This window comes from Aspergillus niger (genome assembly GCF_000002855.4).
Source record: "Aspergillus niger supercontig An16".
Taxonomy (NCBI): Eukaryota; Fungi; Ascomycota; class Eurotiomycetes; order Eurotiales; family Aspergillaceae; genus Aspergillus; species Aspergillus niger.
The window spans coordinates 1,671,345-1,693,548 of record NT_166531.1 but is presented as its reverse complement, the minus strand read 5'-3'; the positions used below and the strand labels follow the sequence as shown (position 1 = coordinate 1,693,548).

Genomic DNA, 22,204 nt, shown 5'->3' with positions numbered 1-22,204 from the left:
TATTCCATGAAATGTACAGACAGCATGAAGTGCAATCTAGTATGTTACCGCACATCACCTACAACTTCGCCTCCCTCCCACCAGTAGAAGAATCCCCCTTGCCCTTACCCTGCCACGCAAACCCAATCTCCTTCCCAATCCCGGGCTCCACAATAACATTGACAACCGTAACGCACTTACTCTCGAACCCTTCCCTCGTCGCCCTCTCCAACTCCTCCTCCGTCCTAACGAAGAATCCCTTCCCGCCACACATCGTCGCCAACATCTCATATCTAGTTTCATAGAGGAGACTCGTTGAGCGTAGCCCCTTCGTCCCTCCACCACTTCCCTTCTCAGACCCAGACTCGGATTTCGTATCATTCCCCACCGTCTGACCCTGCAACACCCTCCAATCATCCTCACTCACCGAATCCCCATGATATATGCCCGAGTTATTGACTACGTAGATAAGCGCGGGGATGCGGTACCGCGCTAGGGTTTCGATTTCCATGGCGCTGAAGCCGAAGGCGCTGTCGCCTTCGAAGGCTACTATTTTCTTTTGTTTGGTGGATGAGGGTGAAGGGATGGCGTTGTATGCTTCATGCGCTGCGACAATGTATCCCATTCCCACGCCCATCGTGGCGTAGGTGCCTGCGTCGAGGCGTTGGCGGGGATGGTTGAGCGGGAAGATGGAGCGGGAGATGTCCATTGTGTTGGCGCCTTCGGAGACGTAGATGATTTTGCCTTGTTCAAAGGGAGAGAGGGTGTTCAGGGTGGATTTGATGATGTGGTAGGCGCGCTGGTAGGTGAGGGGAGTGTTTGGCGGGGTGGGGCGGAGGGCAGCGGTTTGGGCTTTGAGTTCGTTGCGGTTGGCGGAGGTGGTTAGGATGGATGTGAATGTGTCTTTGTTGTCTTTGGTGGATGATGGATTAGGGGAGTATGTCCAATTAGAGAGGGAAGAGAGCAGTTGGTCTACGACCAGTCCGATGTCTCCTAGGATTCCGAGCTCCGCTGTCCCGGCGTTGCGCCCGATTTCTTCAGCGCAGATGTCCACCTGGATGATCTTGGCCGTTGGATTCCATTTGGGTGCTTCGCCGTAGTGGAGGATCCAGTTGAGACGTGCGCCTAGGATCAGGACGACGTCGGCGTGCTTTAGGGCTGCGCTGCGCGCGCTGGATGCGTTCAAGGGATGCGAGTCCGGCACGACGCCCTTGCCCATGGGTGTGGGTAGGAATGGAATCTGGGTCTGATCCACGAGCTGGTTGATCCCGAGCTCTGCACGCGCGTATGCGGCGCCTTTGCCTATCACTAGGAGTGGGGAGCGAGCGGTGCGGAGCAACTGTGATGCCTTTAGGATCAGGGCTGGGTCTCCGCCCGCCTTTGGGGGCGAGGGGACGAGCAGAGTCTCGGGCTGGGGGAGACGATATCCAGGGGAGGATTTGCCTTGGATGATGTCGGCGGGGAGGTCGACGAAAGTCGGGCCTGGGCGGCCGTACCAGCATGTGCGGTAGGCATTCTTGACGGCGCCGGGGATGAAGTCGAGGGAGGAGGCGCGGACAGCAAGCTTGGTGTGAGGGGTGAGAAGGGAGATGGCGTCCAATTCCTGAAATGCGCCTTTAGTGACGCCGGTGGTCTCAGCAGAGCCGGCGAGGACTAGCAATGGGAAGTTGTTTGCGGAGGAGTTGCCGATCTGCTCTCAGTCGATAGTATGGAGTTAGCACGATGGCCAAGAGCTGGCTAGCGGGGGAGAGAAAGCTGGAGTAAGCTTACCCCGGCCAGCGCGTGGAGAACTCCCGGCCCTCCGACAACTAGACAGACGCCCGGTCGGCCGGTCATGTATCCATAGACACTGGCAGCATAGCTGCAGGCCTGTTCGTTGCGAAAGGCCACAAATCGAATGCCCAGGTTGATGGCCTCTTCGGCGATCTCGACCACAGGGATTCCAACAATGCCGAAGATGACGGTCACGCCTAGATCGCGCAGCGATCGGGCGATCAGTTGAGCACCGGTGACCACAGCCATTGTGTATCGGTGGGGTCTTCTCCTTGTAAGGAGAATGGTGAGAGAAGTGCTTGCTTCGGCGAGAGAGTCGTGCGGAGTTCGAGTTGGAAGGAGGAAGTAGAAGAAGAGCCGAGGCAAACAAATGCGGATGACGCAAAGGGGTGAGTGGCCCCAGGCAGCCACATGAATATACAACAAAGGGATGGAAATCCGTAGCTAGATAAATACACCACTCAATTAGGAGACTTGAATATCTACAGAAAGTTCGAGGTCTCATTTACACTGCATATCTCAATGATCTTTGTTCATTACGGCATCCCTCCGTAGACGCCAGTCCGCAGAGAATCAAGCATATATGGTATCCATATCCAAAAACATCCCCTTCCATCCAGCTAGACAACATCTCTCAGCAATCCAGGCTGAGCACGACCATCATATCCCCCTTATACTATGCTTAGAACTCAAACTCCCGTCGGAACACATTGACATCCATCCCCGCCACCACCTGATCAGCCAGATCGCGTCGTCCCATCTGGCTAAATACTCGCCGCAACGTGTCGTACAGGTTGGTACTCTGATTCTGGCTGACATGAATCATGCGATCCAGCTGCTCGTCGTCAATGCCACCCTCGCCCCCAACAATCTCACGTGCCCGCTCTCGACCTTCCTGCTCAACCACCCGGTGCATCGATAGCGCTCCCAGCAGGTGTTGCGCGGCTTCTGGGTAGCAGCCGATGTTGATGCACGACACACCCAGGTTGTACCGTGCCCGGACGAAGTTGGGATTGATGTTCAGCGCCTGCTCGTAGGCCTCGATCGCCTCCTCGGAGCGACCCGAGTTGGCAAGCGTAGCACCCAGACGGTTCCACAGCAGGTGGAGCTGCTCCTGTTGGTTCGACGTTCCGGATTCCGTGGACGCCAACGCAGCAGAGAAGCAATCGACCGCCTTGTCATACTCCTCTGCGCAGTAGAAGAGAACGCCAAGACCGACCTGGACGTCCGGGTCCATTTGCTCGCCAGATGGCGACAGCTGAGCAGCCTGGATGAAGAGATCGGTGACACGGTCGTGCAGGAGCTGGCGGTCCGTAAAGCCCAAGTCGGCTTCCGATGAAACATCATTAGGGTTGATAATCTGGGGGTACTTGACTGACAGCCAACGCTCCAAAGTGCGGTACGATGTCGAGTCATAGCCCTCGTTGGTGTAGGAAACAGCCAGTCCCATCAGCGCATCCAGATTGTTAGCATCAATCTTAAGTGCCTGCTCCAGCGCTCTGATGGCGGGAAGCTCCTTCTCGTTCTGCGCCTGAGCCGATCCCAGCATGGTCCAGGCCTGGACATGTTGAGGATCTTTCTGGACTGCCGCCTCGAAAGCCAAGGCAGCCAGGGAGAGGTTTCCACCCTCGCGCATGATCTTCACTCCCTCTTCGAAAGGATTGCTCACGCTCCGGAACACGTTATCTTCTTCGAACATATAATCGCCTAGTTGAGGGTTCCGGAAGCGCGTGTTAAGCGTATCGAATCCGTCCCATTCGCCCATCTCACCCATATGCAGATTGTCGTCAATGTTAAAGTCGGTCTCGCCCTCGGCCAGTTTCCTGTTTGTTGCGGTCTCAGCTTGGACCCGTTGCCACACGCTTTCAAAGGCACTATCGCCCGAATCTTGGGGGACTGACCTATCCAGATCATTCAGCTCTGCCTCCACAGCTGCGTTGGCCTCATCGTCCAATTTCTGGGTATCCGCCGTCTCCATCTCGGCAAACTGTGCCTCCCAGTTCTCGTCGTCCAGCTCCACCATGCGTCCCTTGCCCTTGTCCTGCGTAGTCGCCTCTGCCGGCTGCTGCTGCATCGCCATCGGGTTAAATGTCTGCGGCATCATCCCCATTCCACCCATGCCCATATACCCTCCCATACCCATGGGCCGCTGGTACCCAGCCATCATCGGCGACGGGGCAGACGCCACATGGTTAGCCGTCTGAGGCATGCCAGCCCGACTCTGCTGCTGGAACCGGGCAAACTCCGCGGGCGTAAATCCCGACGCATTATTCATCATGGGGCCCTGGGGCCCGGCAAACGCAGCCTCCATCCGGGCATGCTCGCCCGCATCGAACTCGGCCGCCCAGCCGGGGGAGCCCGTCCTCGGAGGTGTGGTTTGGAACTGATCTAGCTCGCGTCGCAGCTGTTCCATAGCGAACGGTTGCGGGGGAGCACCGGGGATCTGGCCGGGTTGTTGGGCGAATTCGTCCATCATCTGGATAGGATTACCAATCGGGCATTAGTACTGGATGAGAATGTATGATTTCTGATAGTTAAGGGTTCACTTCGTACCTGATCTTGTCCTCCCATCATACCCCGGGACCGCATGCCTTCTTGCATGCCTCCTGGGCCTCGCCCCACGAGGCGATCTCTCTGTAGGGACTTATCATCTTGGACGTGCTTGGTGAACTGAGTCAACGGATTGCCCGCCGTCGAGCACTCGGCGCCACCAAGGAAGGACATTGTGTGTGTAGTAACGATCGTAGCAGTCAGGGTCTCAGTTATATCATGAATAATGCAGGAGTGGAAGCGAAGATGTCGAGTATCTGGAAGGGTTGATTATAAAGCAGATGTAAATGCGAGTTGTCCGAGGAAGAACAGCTCGAGCGCCGAACGTGGGGTTTCGGAGAGGCGCTGCTGCCGATCGGAAAGATACCGAGGCTCCCCGACAGTCACGTGGACTGTCATTAATGTCACGGAGTATACCAGTCTTCCTATACAGAATCACCGGATGATTTCAGTCAGTCGAATGCAATTTCGTTAATATACAGGCCTACACTATGTAGGATATATCGTTCAATTAAAGTACATGAGACCTCTCCTCCTCTGACCAGTTTACGCAGAAATAACCTGATGCCAACCACTCAAACTATTATGACTGCTCCGCGGGAGCAGACTGGTCCGTGCCAACCACGGTCCTGCTCGTGGCTTTGCTGTAATCCAGACGCAGTCTGCGTCCGTACGGCAGCTTGTTTTCAAGGATCGCCATGGCCGCCTTGGCACTAGAAGTGCTGACGAATTCGGCATGAGCGAAACCGCGAGCCTGTCCAGTGCGACGATCAACCGCCACGCGAATATCAACGACATTCTGGACGTCCTTGAACAGCTCATTAAGATCCCGGTCGGTCATCTCAAACGGCAAGTTACCAATGTACAGTGTCCGGGTAGGGGCGTTCAATTGCCGGCGGTGGTAGACATTGTTCTGGGCGAATTGCACGGTCACGCGGCGGCCCTCGAACAGACGCATGTTCAACGCATCCACTGCGCGCTGGGCGGCGTCGATAGAGTCGAATTGGACATAGCCGTATCTATACCCGCACAGTGATTAGCCCTATACTGCCCTGCCACAAAAGGAATGAATTCCCTTCAACTGACTTACCCTTTACTGATTCCCCGGTTATCAAGAACGAGAACCACCTTCTCAACAACACCATACTTCTCCATCGCCTTCTTCAGATCCTCACGAGTCACATCATAGAAGACATTACCGATGAAAACCGTCTCCTTAGGGGTCGGTGGCTCCTGGAGTCTTCGCCTCCGCGCCTCCACTTGCTTCTCAGCGTCAGGTGCTTCCTGCTCCTGCTCCTGCTCCCGGGGCTGCTCCTGCTGAGCCGGGCGTTGGCTAGCTGACTTCTGTTCTGTCTGAATGAAACGAATAGAGGGTTCTTCGCGCGACTGTTCCAGCTCCTCAGTCTTATTGCGCTGTTCGCTCTCATCCGCAGGTTTGCGCTCATTGTTAACATCGGTACTATTCCAACGACTTTGCAGAGTAGGCTGCGAAATCCGAGCAGGAACTGCCAGGCGAGAATGGATAGAAGGGAGTGCTCTGGTTGAGCGTAACGGCGCTGGGGCTGTAGAAGACAGCAGCCGGCAAGCTGCTCGGAAACAATGCCTGTGTCCGAAACAGCGTGTTAGAACGTACACAAATATCAGAACATCATCTCGGGGATGTGCAGTACCATCAACTTACATTTTCTCTGTTGGTCAAGGCTTGAACAGAAATAGATATGATTTCTTTTTGACCTCACTGGGATTGTTGGGAAATTGCACTGCTGCTATCTGCTGCTGCTGCGGCTTGATTGGAAAATCTGGTTCGTCCGATCCGAGCCCCCGGTCTCTCACGTGATTTGACCTGGGGTTGGCTAGTTGTCTAGGCTCTGGGAGTTCGGATAATCTGGATATTGCTTGGACTGTAGTCAGTATCAGATGCTGGTTCTGTTGCTATGGACTGCACTGGTAGCTAGTAGTTGTTTCATTGTTGGAACAAATGTTGCAATGGTAGCATAGTAGTAGACCGAGGGTAATACAATGGTAGTTAATACTTTATAAACGTTGTCTACGGTTGCGAATAGTTCCTAGTGGTTATAAGCTAGTTGTGTAACTGCCATGGGGGATGACTATAGTTAGTACCAAGTTCCTATATGTTATTAGCTATGATGTTTGTATTATGTGTTTGTTTCTTGTTAATGTATATATATAGCTTCACACTACAAACCACCTTACTGCTTTTCTATATACCTTGGGAAGTATATACGAGTACACACATTTTAGATGCTGCAACAGGATTACATTGATACTACTACCTACTACTAGTACTTGTCTTCAGTTCTTGATGCTCGGAGATTAGTATATATATTTTGGCAACCAGTAGTACAATTAGCACCACCGTGCGGCACCTTGGAGCATTGAATGAGAACTTAACGCAACGCCATTGCATATTTGCACCTAATAGTTAATTAATTTACATCTTCCCATCTTTCAAGCCTCCATTTCATTACCAGATCTTATACCCATCCAAACACCAAACCCGCAAAATATACCAATAAAAAAGGAGATAGACATGCCTCTCATGAGGGGAGATAAAGCTAACCAAGAGGAAACCATATGGACAGAGAAATTATACAGCACTTAGCCACCACATTAACTTTTGACATTTATTCTTTATATACTGCGTAGCCGGACTGGGGCCGAGAGGGAATCATGTTCCCGGCCCTGTATTACTCGGATGTTGGAGTGGGTTGGCGGCAAAGGCTGTTGCCGCAAGTGGACTGCTATTGTCATAACCACTGCTGTCCGGAGAGAGAAGGTTAGGGGGGCCGCGGGGCATCGAGCGAAGTCTATCAGCCCCGCCATTCTGCACGGCGGACAGCTGCACGGGTGACAGAGGACTTTGGCTTTGCTGCTGCTGCTGCTGTTGCTGCTGTTGTTGCACATCGGCTGAGGGCCACCATTGTGATGACGCGTCTAGCGTCGAATTCTGAATATAGGTGTCCCAGGCGTCCTAGTGATAGTTTAGTTAGAATAGAGCTCGCCAGTGTCACATCATACAGAAATACGCACCCAATCCAGATTAAGCTGCATATCCGGTAGTTGCCCAAACATTGCGTTGAAAGGCGAAGGCGCTCCTGGCATATCTACCGTTGTCCCCAGTGCGCCCTGTGCTGGCAAGGGCGCCTCCGTCATCTTGTACGGGGGATCATTAAGGACTTGATGGCCCGGGTTGACAGGGCTCATTCCGCTGCTGAGGAGGCCCAGGGTCATCGCCGCACTTTGTTTCTCATCCTGCGGCTCAAATGTCGGCGCAGGAGCAGTACTTTCAGGATATCCCAGGTTCAATTTGGAAAGCATCACTCCAAGCGCAGCGCCTGCTTTCCAGGCATCTATCGTCTCGTTCTGAAGTTCCTCCCATATTCCCTTGGACCGCTGCAGGGCAGCCAATACCTCTTCTCGTCGCTCTCTGCCCCAAGCATACGAGTCACTGGATGCTCTGCCTGCAGCCTGAAGTCGTTGTCCATGATACATATCAATGCAAATAATCGTCGCTGCCAGGAGATAGTCGGTCGAGGCGAGCGAGGTAACCCGATTGTGTCTACTTCGTAGTCGTCCCATAGGTTGAGTTTCAGTGTGGAGCAACGACTGATACCGCAGCAGCTCCATCGCAGAATCGATACATGTCCTTCTTGAATATGTGAAGCGAGGGTTCTCATGGGCTCGGACCAGATATTTTCGATGAAGAACACATTGCGCTTTGTGGTAAACACTTGCAACCTGCAAACCGTCAGGACAAGCCATACACGGACCTCACGGGATAAACTTACCGTAAACCGTGAAAGAATGAGAGTGGGAGGCTCCCGTGGACTGTCTTCAATTGGACGAACAAGCAGATGCTCAGGTATCAAGTCTCTAGCTCGCCGAAGCTGCGCATCCACCTCCATAACAGTATCGTAGGATACTGGGGGCTGGAGGGGGGCTGTGATTTCAGTGACACGGCCAAAGACAAATGTCAAGCGTGACTTAGCAATGAGATATGAGATTGGTGTAGGCTCATTCGGGGGCCGGGACGGAGGGAGCTCCTTGCAGTTCTCGTCGAAATCATCATCATACAAATTTCGGGGGAGTTCCGTGTCTGTGTCAGACGTGCGAATCATGTTTGGAAGACCCATTTGGGAAGAGCAGAGTAGATCTGCTTGCCGCACGAAGGACCACACTCGGCGGCGCATTTCACCTTGGAAAGGGGTGATGTTAGGAAACATCTTCGAATCGCGATGGTATCCCATCCTCATGGCCAACCTCGTGATCACACCCACCAGCACCCAAACTGATACGTCCGCTTCCCGTGTCTGGCAGAGATCTCCATGAAGATGGAATATCAAGCTTTCAATCAGATTTGGATATGATTTGGTAAAGTCAGCCAAGGTAAGGCATTGCGCAACAAGGTTCCTAAAAGTGCCCGCCATGTCTAACGACTTGCCCCGGAACTCCGGTGGCTCGTCTCCATCACGATGATATGATAACATAGCCAGCCGCATCATGGCAAAGAGCATGGCGATCCAAACGGTGCACGTCTGCGAAGGATCCTCCCAGTGACGGTTGTACTAGACCACAGTTAATGAAACGCCTCTCCTCCGTCAGGTGAAAAAGGTCCTGACTTACCTGGGCCTGGAAGGTTGGGCCATGAAGAATATCTATTTTCCTGCATCAGCTCCGACAACACTTCGTATAGGTGGATATGATCTTTGACTCACGTGTCGAGGGATCGTAACAGCTGAAATATCGTTCAATCAACATGTCCGTCGTATACTTGGAAGGGAAAGAAGACATGATTTCCGCTCGGGTAAGTGGCTTCGTAGCTCCAAACAGTAATGCAGAGCCTGAAACATCGGTAGGCAACTTGGTTGCTTCCAATTTCTGGGCTTGTTCCTCGTACTGTTTCTTGTGCGTCTGGAAGAAATTGCGGACTTCCGTGATCTAGAGTAGATAATCAACAAAATGACCGAAGCTGGTTGAGAATCAAATAGACCTACATCATTCATTACAGTAGCCCAATGAGCTTCGCTGAAATACCATGACTTGTTATTGTCGACCTTCATTATGCCGAATGACTTGGTGACCTGCTCGGTGTCACTCTCCTCCGGGGCATTAGGCGCTTCGTCCTCTATGTCAACATCCCCGGTAAGTGGTACGGAGCCAGTGCTACTGCTATTGCCAGATATTGCAGCAAGGGCCGCAGCTGGGCCGCCGGACTGTGAACCGTTTGTCATTAAGGACAGAACAAGGTTCTCGAGCCGGTCAATCCGATTTTGCATGTCGTCTGGCGAGCTTGAAGCAGACAGCTGAGGTGGATGCTTCTTTCGTACGTTTGCCTGAGCATATGAACATGATGTGGCATCGCCTCGCTTGATACAGTTCTCACAAGGTTGCGCACGGTTACATTTCAACCTGTTTAGGAATGGTGAGCCATCAACTGCGCACTAAAAGTGAGCAGGGGCACTTACTTTCGTTGCCGGCAAGGCGCACAGGAAAGAGGAACCCGATTCCTCTTCCTAGTAACCTTGTGGAGACCTTCCGGCGAGAATGCGCTAGCACTCGAGGAGGTTGTAGAAGGAGGAGTGGGAGACATTTTGCTTTGAAGACGTTCGCTGAAACGGGTTATGAGCTAGAAAGCAATGTTGTATGATGCCCAGAACGCCCCTGATCTTGTAAGGTATCTCCAGGGCTAATTCTGTGGTACGTCGGACCGAAACAGACAAACAGGCGGACAATCGTCTAGTGGGACGCAGTGCGCAGCCTCCACAACCGGAGATTCTTCCAAGTATCCGTCAGACGTCGTGAATTTGAAAATGGCGGTGTCGCAGTAAGAACCCAGGCCACGTCCCGACGATCGGATTGGGCGCAGATAGGAAAGCGTGATGTAACGAAGCGCCGGGTGAAATATCGACGGGGCGCAACTGCTGGGACGGTGTGTGTTTGCGGTTTCACTCAGCGAAAGGTGAGACGGCGCGCGAGTCGAAAGTTCTGCTCCGAGACGGAATTCAAGGCCAATTTCGCACAATGTGGCTAGATTCCTGGCTCGTATGCAGCTGCTGGAAGGGGCGGTTGGCGGAGGGCAAGGTGCGCTGAGCACGAAGGAGGGGCGCGATAATGTGGATTGGGGGGTGCTTTGCGGTCCGTCCAGAACTCCGCAAGCAGTACTGGCGGCTTGTAGTCAGGGTCGGGATCACCTCAGCGCTGTCCAGAGCAGAGAGACGCAAGGGGAGCAGTTGTGAAAAAATTATAAGACGAACACCCGGGAAAGGCCGAGTCGAGTGATGGAAAGGTCGAAGGTTGGGTAGGATGGATGGAACCCCCAACGGCGAGTGTCTAGAGGCACGTTTCGGTGCTTAGTGTTTGAGTTGGTTATCTCCGTTATCGCCTTCTGCCCTTTTCCTAAGGCGGTCAAGATAATCCTCAGGCAACAGCTGACGTAAGGCGGGAGGTGTTCTGATTTCAATCACAAGAGGGAGGGAAAGAAAGTAGTATTTTGTCACTTTGATTCTGACAGCATAAAGACAAACGGCAGAGTCTGCAGTGGACACGGTTATGTAAGACGGCTATTCAGACCTCACACTATACTACTAAAGGATCTGCCTCATAAGTCCTTTCTGGATCTATCTAGATATAAGATGGCACTGGTCCCGTTTGTCTCACCATGGGAGTCGCCTGGACCCGGCTGTGATGGTCTTCCTGAGACGCCCGTCTTGATCCTTGGGCTGAAGATGAGCTTCTTATTTGCTGGGCTGGTCCGATAGTGGACAACTAACCAACTAAGAAAACATATAGTGCATGTCTAGTTGTCTCGTATGATCGTTTGCCGGTATCGATCATACACACATTGTTATACCGGAGTAGAAGAAATGATCAACGAATATGGATGCGCAGTGACACCCGAGACCTTCGCTGACAGAAAGTCTTAATTTCCAAAGGTATAACCAGTAGCATCGAACCTTGGGGCGAAAGAGTGCTGACGCAGTCTTGAGCTGCGAGCTCATTCGCTCCCACTAAGACGGTATACTTTCCACCCAGATGGCAGCAGCAGCTGTCAACCTTCTACTAGTGTTAAGTACTAGTAGTGAGGAACATACTTTGCTCTTGTACTCACTCCGATGAGTCCAGAAAGCTTCTGGCCGGATTGCGGACCCATCCAAGTGGATCCTCTTTCTTCTGCTTCGTCGAATCACAGTGTTGAATTCATGGGGGGAAAAGAAAGTCAAAGATGAGCTGATTTCCAGTTTCTGGCAGGCTGACCATGGCTACATAGATACCTCGTATATACTGGTTCTTACCGTTATCAAATGCCCCTCATTTGCTCGCAGCCTATAGACTATAGTACTATCCCCATCTGCAAAGTACTGATCCTATCCATCCAACAGCATGTGAAATCCCAGTTCCAGAGCCAATCTATTGGATGGCAATCTTTGTTCCACCATGTGTGCAGCCTTTCGGGTTCCCCCCTAAACGTCATTTATCAGGGATTCCCTTCCTGGACAGCTCTAACATACAGTCAAGGTGGATGGATCTACCAGCTGCGGTCGCATAAGTACACCAGGCCCAACAGCCATTCACCGTGTTTTACTTCACTTGCCAACTCAAGGCTGCATGGCCATCCTTGCCGCGCTGCCTTGTCCTTGTCCTGTGAATGAGCAGGCTGTGCTCCCAGCAACCTGATGTGGGGTTTATTAGCAGCATCTACTAATTTACAAGCGCTCATCCCCTCTCCCAACCCTTCGTTCTGCCTTTACTCTCCCTGGAAACCCCACAGCGTATCTATTTAGATTGCGAGCGGTTGTGAAGACAGGTTCTTTTTCCCTCAAGAAAAGCATTTGCCATGTCGTCGGGGGGTCAGCGGGGTCGTGGTAGAGGAGATCGGGGCAAAGGCGGAGACCGCGGCCAGGGAGACCGTGGTCGGGGCCGCGGTGCTCCCAGAGGTGGAGGAGCAGGCCGAGGCTCAACCACCGAGCTTCCCATCCGTCCCGGTCCCAGTGATGGCGGTTCTAGAGGTCGGGGAGGAAGAGGTGATGGTGGTGGGGGTGGAAGGGGTTCTGATAGGGGCCGAGGAAGAGGTTTTGATGGGGGTCGCGGAGGTGGACGTGGTGGTCGCGGAGGTCGGGGAGGAGGACGAGGCGGCTTCGACCAAGGCCCATCCGTGTACTCGTGAGTAGCGTCCCCACGCGTTTGGCTGCATTGCACCCCAATCTAACGTGATGGCTACCTTAGTCCGGGTGGACCGGTTCCTACCCCCAGTCCCCAGGTTCAGGCAACTGAGAAAGCCATCGAAACAGCCGTTCTTGCTAAGAAACAGAAGAAGGCTGCGGAGTGGCCGCTGCGACCTGGTTTTGGCACCCAGGGACGGCCTGTCACGCTGTATGCGAACTATTTTGAGCTCAAGTCAGTAGGCAAGCAGCTCTACCGTTACCACATCGATATTTCAGGGGACTCAGCTGGTAGGAAGCCTGCCGGCAAGAAAGCCCGCCACATTGTGCGATTGTTTTTGGAAGAACATTTCGCTCAATTCCGTAACAGTGTTGTTACAGACTACGTATCCACGCTTATTGCGAACCAGAAGATCCTGGTCGAACAGGAGGCCGCCGAATATGATGTTCGCTACCGGGATGAATATGAGGACGAGTACCCCGAGGATCCAAAGGTCTACCGTGTGAGATGCCAGTTCACAGGCACCCTTAACCCATCAGACCTCTTGAACTATCTCACATCTTCTGATGCTGCCGCCATGTTTACGTCCAAGGCCGACGTTATACAGGCCATGAATATAATCCTGGGCTTTCAACCCAAGACTGATCCGACTATCGCTTCTGTTGGTGCCAATAAGCACTATGCTATCTGTGGAGGTCGTGAGGAGAAATACTCTCTCGGTGACGGGCTGGAGGCTCTCCGAGGCTTCTTTGTCAGTGTTCGTGCCGCAACTTCACGTCTTCTGGTGAACGTGCAGGTCAAGTACGTTGCCTGCTACCAAGAAGGCCCGCTGGCGCACATCTTCGGGTTGTATGAGCCATTCCGCCCTCGCGAGATCAACAACTTGCGTCGGTTCATTCGCACCTTGAGGGTGCAGGTGACTCACATCAAGAAAACTAACAAGAAAGGTCAAGCTATTCCACGGTTCAAGCGCATCGCTGGTGTTGCAGTTCCCAGAGACGGTGCCTCGCAGCCAATGCCTCCCAAAGTGCCAAGACTTGGTGCAGGCCCTAAAGAGGTGGAATTCTTCCTTGACGCTCCAGGTCAACAGCCGTCCGCATCACAGCAGACCTCGCGTTCGAAGAAAGGAAAGAAGCCTGTCAAGGCGGGACCTCAGCCAGCTGGCAAGTACATCAGTGTTGCGGACTTCTTCCTCCAAAGTCAGTGCTCCCCCCCCCCACCCCGAATACCAGCCTACTCTGATGTTGCGTCATCTGACATTGTCATCTGCAGATTACAATATCCAATGCGACCCAAAGATGCCTGTTGTAAACGTTGGGACAAGGGAGAACCCCAGCTACCTGCCCGTTGAAGTGTGCGAGGTCGTGCCCGGTCAGCAGGCCAACACTAAGCTTACACCCAACCAAACGCGAAATATGCTTAACTTTGCTGTGCGAAGCCCACCGCATAATGCTCAGTCAATCGCAGCGCAGGGGACGGATGTGTTGGGTCTGGGAGCGTCACCAAACCCCACCCTCGTAAGTATCTCCCCGTAGCTCTCGTGAGTGCTTTATTGATGTGTGTGTCAAGGTGGATTTCGGTATCCAGAATGATGTCCGGTTGATCACCGTACCTGGACGAGTACTACCGGCGCCTAGCGTTCTGTACAGAGACGAGAATAGGCCGAATCAAAAGCCGATCAAGCCCTTTTCAGGAAGTTGGAACATGAGATCGATTCGATTCTCAACGTCCACGAAGCTGCCTTCTTGGACTTGGCTTTCCCTGGACTACGAAGGCGCGAGATATCCAGCCATCAGACCTGAAGACTTGAGCGCGAACCTGAAAGGCTTTACGGACAAGTTGAACGAGATCGGTGTGATTGCCAGTCCGCCAAAGTCTGGGGCGGCGACACTTTTGACGAGGAGGGGATCCGACAATGAGGTTAGAGAATACAATACGAAGGCCATCGATAGCGCCGTTGCCGGGCTCATTGAGAAGCACAAGCCCATGCTCATACTGACTATCCTCCCGAGCAACGACGCTGATATCTACAACATCGTTAAGAGGGCCTGCGATTTGACGCACGGCGTCCGCAATGTCAACGTTGTTGCCGACAAATTCAGGAAACCTAATAATGATCAGTATTGGGCGAACGTCGGGCTCAAATTCAACCTCAAGCTGGGAGGAAACAACCAGCTCATTGATCCCAAAGAGCTGGGCCTAATTGGACAAAACAAGACAATGCTCGTCGGTGTGGATGTTACACACCCATCTCCGGGATCTTCCTCCGCAGCCCCGAGTGTTGCTGGCATGGTTGCCTCCATCGACTCGACTCTCGGCCAATGGCCCGCGGAGCTTCGTATCCAAAAGCCCCGGGAAGAAATGGTCGCCGAGCTTGACGCCATGCTAAAGGCTCATCTTCGACGCTGGGTTCGTAACCGCAAGACCTACCCGGAGAATATCATCGTATACCGCGATGGTGTATCGGAAGGTCAGTACGAGCTCGTGGTGCAGCGCGAACTTCCTCTCCTCAAAGAAGCATGCAAGGAAGTCTATCCCGCCACCGACACCTCCAAGGGCCTCCCACGCATCTCGATCGTGATCGTAGGTAAACGCCACCACACGCGCTTCTACCCAACCAAGCTGGAGGACGCCGACAAATTCAGCAACCCGGAAAACGGCACCGTCGTCGACCGCGGCGTCACTGAAGCCCGCAACTGGGAGTTCTACCTACAAGCGCACACTGCACTGAAGGGTATCGCCCGCCCAGCTCACTACTTCACCGTGTGGGATGAGATCTTCTGCCGAGAGAAGGCCATGCCCCCATACGAAAACGCCGCAGATATCCTAGAAGGCCTCACCCACCGTCTCTGCTACCTCTTCGGCAGAGCCACCAAGGCTGTTAGCATCTGCCCGCCCGCCTACTACGCTGACCTGGTTTGCACCAGAGCGCGTAGCTACCTCAGCAAAGTCTTCGACGAAACCCCGACCGGAAGTGTCATCACGGGCACTGACCCTGGCTCTTCTGCTCGGGAGTTCCTAAACGTCAAAATCCATCCGAATGTTTGCGACACTATGTTCTACATTTAGGGTGTGAGGCGTCGTTGATATGGCTTATGAGACTACTCATGATATTGGATAGTGTTGATTTGAGATAACCATGCCTTTTGGTATGTGATTCAGCCACGTGATGATTGATGATCTAACCTGCTTTTCATCTTATGAGATGGAATATGAGATATGAATGGACATGGATACTTACACTATTTGGTTTGTTTATTTTGACCTACTATCTGGTATTTTGAGTGAGAACCCCCAGATTTTTTTTTTTTTTTTTTTTTTTTTTTTTTTTTTTTTTTTTTTTTTTTTTTGACTCACAAAAAAATACCTTTCTTCCACTCTTTCGTTGATTGATAACCCTTTGGGGGATATTATGATTTTGATTTATTTGTTTCTGGATGGATGATGCATGTGTTACACAGAACATATGTGATGTATGTACCTAGAATGAGCCAAATATGAGATACATAGTCACATATTATGATGTTAGATTTCCCAATATTTCTAAAAGTATGAGTTTCCTCACAAGGAACTATAATGCTGATATCAAATGTCCTATCATGAATATGGTATTTCATCCGTCTGGGCATACAATTGTGCCGACTACTCGTTTCTAACAGACAATGCGTAATGTAAACGATAGGTGGACCAAAGCAACCAAGGACAAAAAATAATTAGCAGTGGGAAAGTTCTTACAAGAAGCGAATAAGGAACATCAAGTAAGCAATAAGACAATCATATTGAACTGTAGGTAAACAAAATACACAGCTAGAAACTGGGGATGGAAAAATGGAATCGAAAATTCAACAGAAACATGTGGTTTATCATAGATCCGTGCATGCGTTGACTCTGCTATCGTTCACGGCGGGAATAAAGTATCATATGCAGGCTTTTGGGTGCGCTCTTCAGTGAAACATGATGTGTAAGACTTGTCGTCGCTGTATGGATTTTAGTGAGTAAGGAGCGCAGGCCCGATGGTCAAATCTGATAGACAGGTGGGTGTGACATTCAGCTCATTGAATGATTGGATACATCATTTAGTTCTCTCCCATATCCCAGCTGCGCTGATTGAGATGACGCATGGCGCGACGCTGGGGAGGGGCCGCCTTCTCCGGCGACTGCTCAGGGTCATCCCAGGACGACTGCATGTTCTTTAGAGCCTTCTGGCGATCTCCCGGAACAGGCTTCATGTTCTCACTGCTGACCTTGCTGTTCTGGGGCGACTCGGCGGTGATATTCCAGTGGGTTTCGTAGTCCTTCTTGCGGTTGGGGCCGTTGTTGACAACAGACAGAGGGGCGTTCTCGTCAGCGGCTTCCTCCTCATCTTGGAATAGGTGGTTCTTATAGAGACTCAGACCCTTGTTCTGGAAGGAACTGATGATACGAGGGGCGTTCTTGTCCTCCTCGGGGTCGTCTGTTAGGACGAAGTGGGTTTCGGCATCGCGACGGGGACGGTGCACCGGGGGATGGGCCGGAGGCGAAGTGAGGTCCGGCTCATCATCGCTCCAGCCAAAGTGACGGATTTGTTCCCCACGAAGCGGACGCTTGGGCTTCTCGGGCGTCACGAAATCATCGAAGTCCCAGTGAGGTGCCTGGCGCGACACAGGACGGCTGGGCTTTTCCTTGATCTCCCGCTCACTGTTGTCCCCACCGAGCTCGAAGTGTTCGAAGCGCTTCGGGTTAGCCCGATAGGCAATCTGCTCGTGACCACCTTCCGCAGCAACCGTCTCATCATCATCGAAGATACGCTGGCGCTGGAAGTTCTTGCTAGCACCAGCCTTGGGAGCGATCCTACTCCGAGACGGTGTGTCGGGAACATCAGCGTCTTCATGGAAGATTTCCTTGGGATCGCGGGGCGGGGGCTTTGCAGATGCAGGAGCACGAGGTGCGCGAACTGGGTCGCTTCGGTCCTTTTCAGGGGAGAGGAGCTCGAAGAGTGACTCAGCGGCGTGGGGATCTTTGATATGTCTCTTTCCGGGGGAACCCTTCTTGCTACGTTCCTCGCTGCTCTCGGTTGTTGCGGGGAATGAGGTTGCAGGTCCGTCGTCGCCTGGGTTGGAGGAAATAGCGGACTTGATCAGGCGAATCTGATCCTTGGGTTCGCGAATCGGCCAGCTGCGACTACGGGAACCGATCACTTCGACTTGTTTCAGTAGCGACGCTTGGTCCCAGTAGATTCGGACATTCTGGATCTGATTCTGCGAATTGAAGCGAACGATATGGATCTGCGCAAAGAAAGGGAAGGCAATGTTAGGAGACGGATGGAGGAAGACTGAGGTCACAAGGCGCCCGACGTACCGTGGGGAAAGTTGCGACGTGGTCAGCCAGGAAGTTATCGTCAAGTGAGGGAAGATAGGCCCCGCCTCCAGACACGAACTCTAGGGTAGTCTCAATGTCCAAGCAGAGGGAGTTGGCGCTCTCGATCACATCCAGAACATTCTCCGACCTGGTTTTGACGACTCTCTGCTGCTTGGTGAGGTGGCTGACCACCGCGGATGCGCCATCCAGCTTGGTGGTGGTGGTGATATAGATCAAGGACGCATCGGAGGCCAGGGGCGCCGAGTTGGGGTTGGCCAAAAAGCGCTGATACACGTCTTTCAAAGACATGGTGGATTTGGGTGGATTAATATGTCAGAAACGAATGTGAGGGGGGTTGGGTTGGGGCAAAGGAGGGACAAAACACGGGCAATGGTTTAGCAGTAGGGATGTGGTCGTTTGATGACAGGCCGAGGGAAAGTGAGAGAAAGATGCGAGTAGAAGGGGAAACCGCCCGTCGCAGATTGGCGCGAACCACGGTTTGGGGGGAGTTTCAGAGCTCGATTAACTTTCGAGCACAGAGTAAACCTGGACTAAGACTAGACCAAATACAATGAATGAATGAAGGATAAAATGAATGGCTGAGGATGGGAGTCTTGAGAGAAGAGGAATGCAGGCAGAAATCGAATCCAAACAGAGGGAGAAAATCAATCACCACAGAGGGGGTGGGTTGACTGAAGTTGTTGTTATTGTTATTATTATAAGGGCCAGATTCACAGCGACCAAATTGACTTCTCCAAGGGGTCTGGCGGATTCACCGTGAGCTATTCTTATACCTACAAACTGCACCACCAAATGATTGATTAAGAGCTATTCTTCCAATGAGAAAGAGTGTGCCAATCCAACTACGGGGCCCGATTTGCCTGCCGACACAGTAGACTACTGTTACTAGTGAGGATGATAACACAAACATACGTCTTCACATTGCAAAGCCCCAGTTGGGGGCATTGCAGTCAATGGCTTGCTTGAGTCCATTCGGGTCCATCACAATCTCGCGAGAAATCTCCCACGACGCTAAGGACTGGGGAAAGCCACGCGCACGGCTCCGACGATGGACACACCAGCGTTTCACGATGGGCCACCACTACCCGCGTCTCTCCGGCAACTGCGCTTGGGCTCGGGTTTGGTCTTTATTCGTGCTGCCTGCCTGCATGCATAATTCGGCTCACTGCACTGCACTACGTAAGAGTATACTTGGCTAAGTAGGGAGTAGTAGAGCCCTAGATATACTACTAGACTCAAGTCCAGAACTCGTCGTCTTTCATCTATGAATTAGTTCTTTCTTTCTTTCTTTTATTTTAGACCCTCAGTCCGGCAAGCCAAATTCGGAATTTTCCGCCTTAGATATACAGACATATAGCTATCCTCCTAACTGGCATGGGGAAACCTATGCCTTCCCGGTCGTGGGTTTTCTCTCAGGTGCAGTTAGTGCCTGGTTTCGCAGCAATCAGTCAGCCCCGTTCGCCTGCGCGGGTTTCTGCAAAGTAAAAGCCACGATATCATGCCGGTGGATGATATCCACGCCCAAGACTCTGCCTTGGGCGCGCTCTCATCATTCTACCCATGGGCGCACCTCCTTGCAAGGCAGATTTCTTTCAACATGGTTGTTCTTGTGTTAGAAATTGTATAGTTAGGCAGGATATCAACGATCCTCTCAGTCACGCGATATCAATCATTAGTATAAATGGGGGAGGTAAACGGCACATCACAAAAGGCATTACAATGGTCTGGAAAGGAAAGAAAAATAGAATGTCAGTACATCTGTGTTGGACACCAATTCCCAGAGAGGTTTGGGAGACTCACCCGAGATAATCTTCCTTGATCGTTCCAATGGCATTGATCGCCGCAACGTCGGGCTTCACACCAAGAATCTTAAGCCGTAAACTGGTTCCCTTCTCGATGACTTGGTCCGCATGGTCCGTATATTGCGGCGGTACTGTGTTCGGTTCCCACTTGATGTCGGAAGGAATGTTCTTGCCAACTCGTTAGCAACCGATAAGGCTAAGTGATCCAACTCAAACTCGGTCGTTGACATACTTTCCGTGCAATAAAAACAGACAATGGACCGGCCAAAGTAAATATACCGGTGGGCTTGACAGACGTAACAATCGCATCGACCTACAAGGCTATGGTCAGAATCAAATGCAGCCCTGTTCAATGCAACTCCAAGACGTACGGTCTCTCCGCGGAAGGGCTTCCAGATGATTGCCCGATACTTGATAGTATATTCTGCCTGTCCGCTGCCTGGGAGCACCCGTCCTTCGCCAATATCAACCATGTCCATCACACAGATTACGAAGTGGTCGCCCGTACAACGTCCTTCCTCCTCCTCGTTTAACCGGTTGATGAGATACTCGCGCATGTTGGGCCCGAAGTAGGACGGGTGCAAGGTGATGACCTTGACCTCTTCTTTAAGGAAAAACATGTCGTACACTTGCGATCGTCGATAGTATGATACAAAATTTCGTTTCAACAGCCGGTGCGCGGGGGGTGTGCGATTCACGCGATTGATCAAGCTTCAGCTAGTATCTTACTGTTTCCCGGGGATTGGATGCGTGCGGTTCGAATATTTCCAGTGGCCCGTGTCGTTAGTCCAGAGTAAGTCGAATCGCTATGAATGAGTGAAGCGATGAACTAGATTTGCGACAAATGGACGAGCCCTTGCCGCCAACACTCGATGACAAGATATCAACGACTGGGAAAGACCAGAAAACTGATTCAGCGAGTCAACAGAAGCAGGGAGCGCACGTTCAGAATAAAGAGCGCAGAACAGAACAATTGCAGCAGATGAACCCTGCCTTCAAACAAGATCGGACAGAAGAAGGGGCAGTCACCCGTTAATTCGACACCAAAGTCATAGCGGTCACGGATTTCCGTCTGATCAGCTCGAGCTGGATGCTCTCACGTGACCATCTGGAGCACCCCACGACGGTTATTAATTACACCGCGATACACAGTTACAAGACTCATATAGTGTAGCTCCGCGCACTGCCGGTCACGACGAGACACCGCGTGTAATTAATCACGATATCCTCGGCCCTACCTTTGGGTGCAACGAGTTTACCTAGGCCGGGATGACGTCTGCACAAGCATAAAGCCAGGAACAAATCATAGAATGTCCTATCTCCCCACCTGCTGATCGGGTCAGATCAGGCAATATCCCCAGACAGAAAAAAACATAGGAGCTGGTCTCACGTTCGCCAGTATTCTTTTGTTGCGCCCCATCTACAGCGGACTTTCGAGCCATAGCAATAATAGCATTTCAAGATGGCCCTGAATCTCGAAAAGCAGCTTCTGTTTGTAAGCCTCTGCCGTATCACCTATCACAGTGTTTGGTGCAAGATGTCCATGCTAACGAGCCTCGCAGTATGGAGCTTATCACAATAACCCAGTATGTTATGCTCTTTGCCCCGTTTGTGGCTTGCTCTAATGGTCCCGTCCAGGTCAATGTTGCGATACACATCACATGCGTGCCGATACTCCTGTTCACGGGAATCGCTCTGGTACGAAATGCTATTCCCTCGACCCTTCATAGTGATGGACTACTAACGAGTTATGAATCAACTAGGCGTCGAATACACCGGCCTTCGTGAACCTGCCCAATGCGCTCCAGATCGAAAACCTTCCTCCTAATCTCGGAACGATCGCAGCCGTCGTATACTCCACGTTCTACATCCTCCTCGAACCTGTTGCTGGGGCACTGATCGCTCCCCTTATAATTGCGGGTGCAGCCTGGGCGAACCATCTACTGGCTACATATGGCACCAGCGTCAACTACTGGTTTGCTGGGATCCATGTAGTGTCCTGGCTGGCTCAGTTTGTGGGCCATGGTGCCTTTGAGCGCAGGGCTCCGGCCTTGCTGGACAACCTGGTCCAAGCACTTCTTCTTGCACCTCTCTTCGTCTGGATGGAAGTGCTCTTCTTTTTCGGCTACCGTCCCGAACTGAAAGCCAGATACGATGAGAATGTGGAGAAGGAGATTGCAGCTTTCAAGGCGCAGAAGGGCAAGACTGCCAAATAAGTGAAGCTATATGGTAGGATGGCCCGAACTCTATTTTTACTTGGGGATTGCATGGCTAGTGGCGGTAATCTACTGCGTTTTATGCTGCCACGCCAATGGTTTGGAATGAGAGCATTGCTCTTCGTTATCATTAGTTTTTGGTAACTCTGGAGTTGAGTTTTGAGATTGATGTTTGCAGAGTTCATCAATGTCTGTCAGCGCTACAGTAATATCATACTACGTCGGTAATTGAGGTTAATCAATAATAAAGAGCGAAAGTTTTCAAGATGTGAGTGAATAATTCGATTTGATGCAGGCTTGACATTCATGCATCCAGAGTGGATCATGATGTAAGCCCGGAGGTAC

The 22,204-nt window shown here is 51.9% G+C and overlaps 8 protein-coding genes across 8 annotated transcripts; 2 read left to right on the top strand and 6 right to left on the bottom strand.

Annotated features, from left to right (window-relative positions):
• Window positions 1–58: 58 nt before the first annotated feature.
• Window positions 59–2,001, bottom strand: An16g07490 (uncharacterized protein; the record flags this gene model as incomplete). Its single annotated transcript, XM_059745282.1, has 3 exons — window positions 59–290; window positions 339–1,669; window positions 1,750–2,001. 3 exons carry the CDS (start codon window positions 1,999–2,001, stop codon window positions 59–61), a joined length of 1,815 nt encoding a protein of 604 aa, XP_059606792.1.
• Window positions 2,002–2,434: 433 nt separating this feature from the next.
• Window positions 2,435–4,476, bottom strand: An16g07480 (uncharacterized protein; the record flags this gene model as incomplete). The annotated part of the gene is made up of 2 exons (XM_059745281.1): window positions 2,435–4,228; window positions 4,306–4,476. The coding sequence occupies 2 exons, from the start codon at window positions 4,474–4,476 to the stop codon at window positions 2,435–2,437; spliced, it is 1,965 nt and encodes a 654-aa protein (XP_059606791.1).
• Window positions 4,477–4,885: 409 nt separating this feature from the next.
• On the bottom strand, window positions 4,886–6,559 carry An16g07470 (uncharacterized protein; the record flags this gene model as incomplete). The annotated part of the gene is made up of 5 exons (XM_059745280.1): window positions 4,886–5,321; window positions 5,393–5,905; window positions 5,984–5,990; window positions 6,042–6,203; window positions 6,532–6,559. 5 exons carry the CDS (start codon window positions 6,557–6,559, stop codon window positions 4,886–4,888), a joined length of 1,146 nt encoding a protein of 381 aa, XP_059606790.1.
• Window positions 6,560–6,991: 432 nt separating this feature from the next.
• Window positions 6,992–9,913, bottom strand: An16g07460 (uncharacterized protein; the record flags this gene model as incomplete). The annotated part of the gene is made up of 7 exons (XM_059745279.1): window positions 6,992–7,294; window positions 7,354–8,061; window positions 8,112–8,888; window positions 8,947–8,978; window positions 9,039–9,234; window positions 9,318–9,732; window positions 9,789–9,913. 7 exons carry the CDS (start codon window positions 9,911–9,913, stop codon window positions 6,992–6,994), a joined length of 2,556 nt encoding a protein of 851 aa, XP_059606789.1.
• A 2,244-nt stretch (window positions 9,914–12,157) lies between these two features.
• An16g07450 (uncharacterized protein) lies at window positions 12,158–15,552 on the top strand (the record flags this gene model as incomplete). The annotated part of the gene is made up of 4 exons (XM_059745278.1): window positions 12,158–12,483; window positions 12,547–13,682; window positions 13,756–14,000; window positions 14,053–15,552. The coding sequence occupies 4 exons, from the start codon at window positions 12,158–12,160 to the stop codon at window positions 15,550–15,552; spliced, it is 3,207 nt and encodes a 1,068-aa protein (XP_059606788.1).
• Window positions 15,553–16,559: 1,007 nt separating this feature from the next.
• An16g07440 (uncharacterized protein) lies at window positions 16,560–18,129 on the bottom strand (the record flags this gene model as incomplete). Its single annotated transcript, XM_001398007.3, has 2 exons — window positions 16,560–17,747; window positions 17,821–18,129. The coding sequence occupies 2 exons, from the start codon at window positions 18,127–18,129 to the stop codon at window positions 16,560–16,562; spliced, it is 1,497 nt and encodes a 498-aa protein (XP_001398044.1).
• Window positions 18,130–19,637: 1,508 nt separating this feature from the next.
• On the bottom strand, window positions 19,638–20,263 carry An16g07430 (uncharacterized protein; the record flags this gene model as incomplete). The annotated part of the gene is made up of 3 exons (XM_001398006.3): window positions 19,638–19,811; window positions 19,876–19,956; window positions 20,015–20,263. 3 exons carry the CDS (start codon window positions 20,261–20,263, stop codon window positions 19,638–19,640), a joined length of 504 nt encoding a protein of 167 aa, XP_001398043.1.
• An 842-nt stretch (window positions 20,264–21,105) lies between these two features.
• Window positions 21,106–21,859, top strand: An16g07420 (uncharacterized protein; the record flags this gene model as incomplete). Its single annotated transcript, XM_059745277.1, has 4 exons — window positions 21,106–21,138; window positions 21,206–21,233; window positions 21,282–21,341; window positions 21,408–21,859. The coding sequence occupies 4 exons, from the start codon at window positions 21,106–21,108 to the stop codon at window positions 21,857–21,859; spliced, it is 573 nt and encodes a 190-aa protein (XP_059606787.1).
• Window positions 21,860–22,204: the final 345 nt, after the last annotated feature.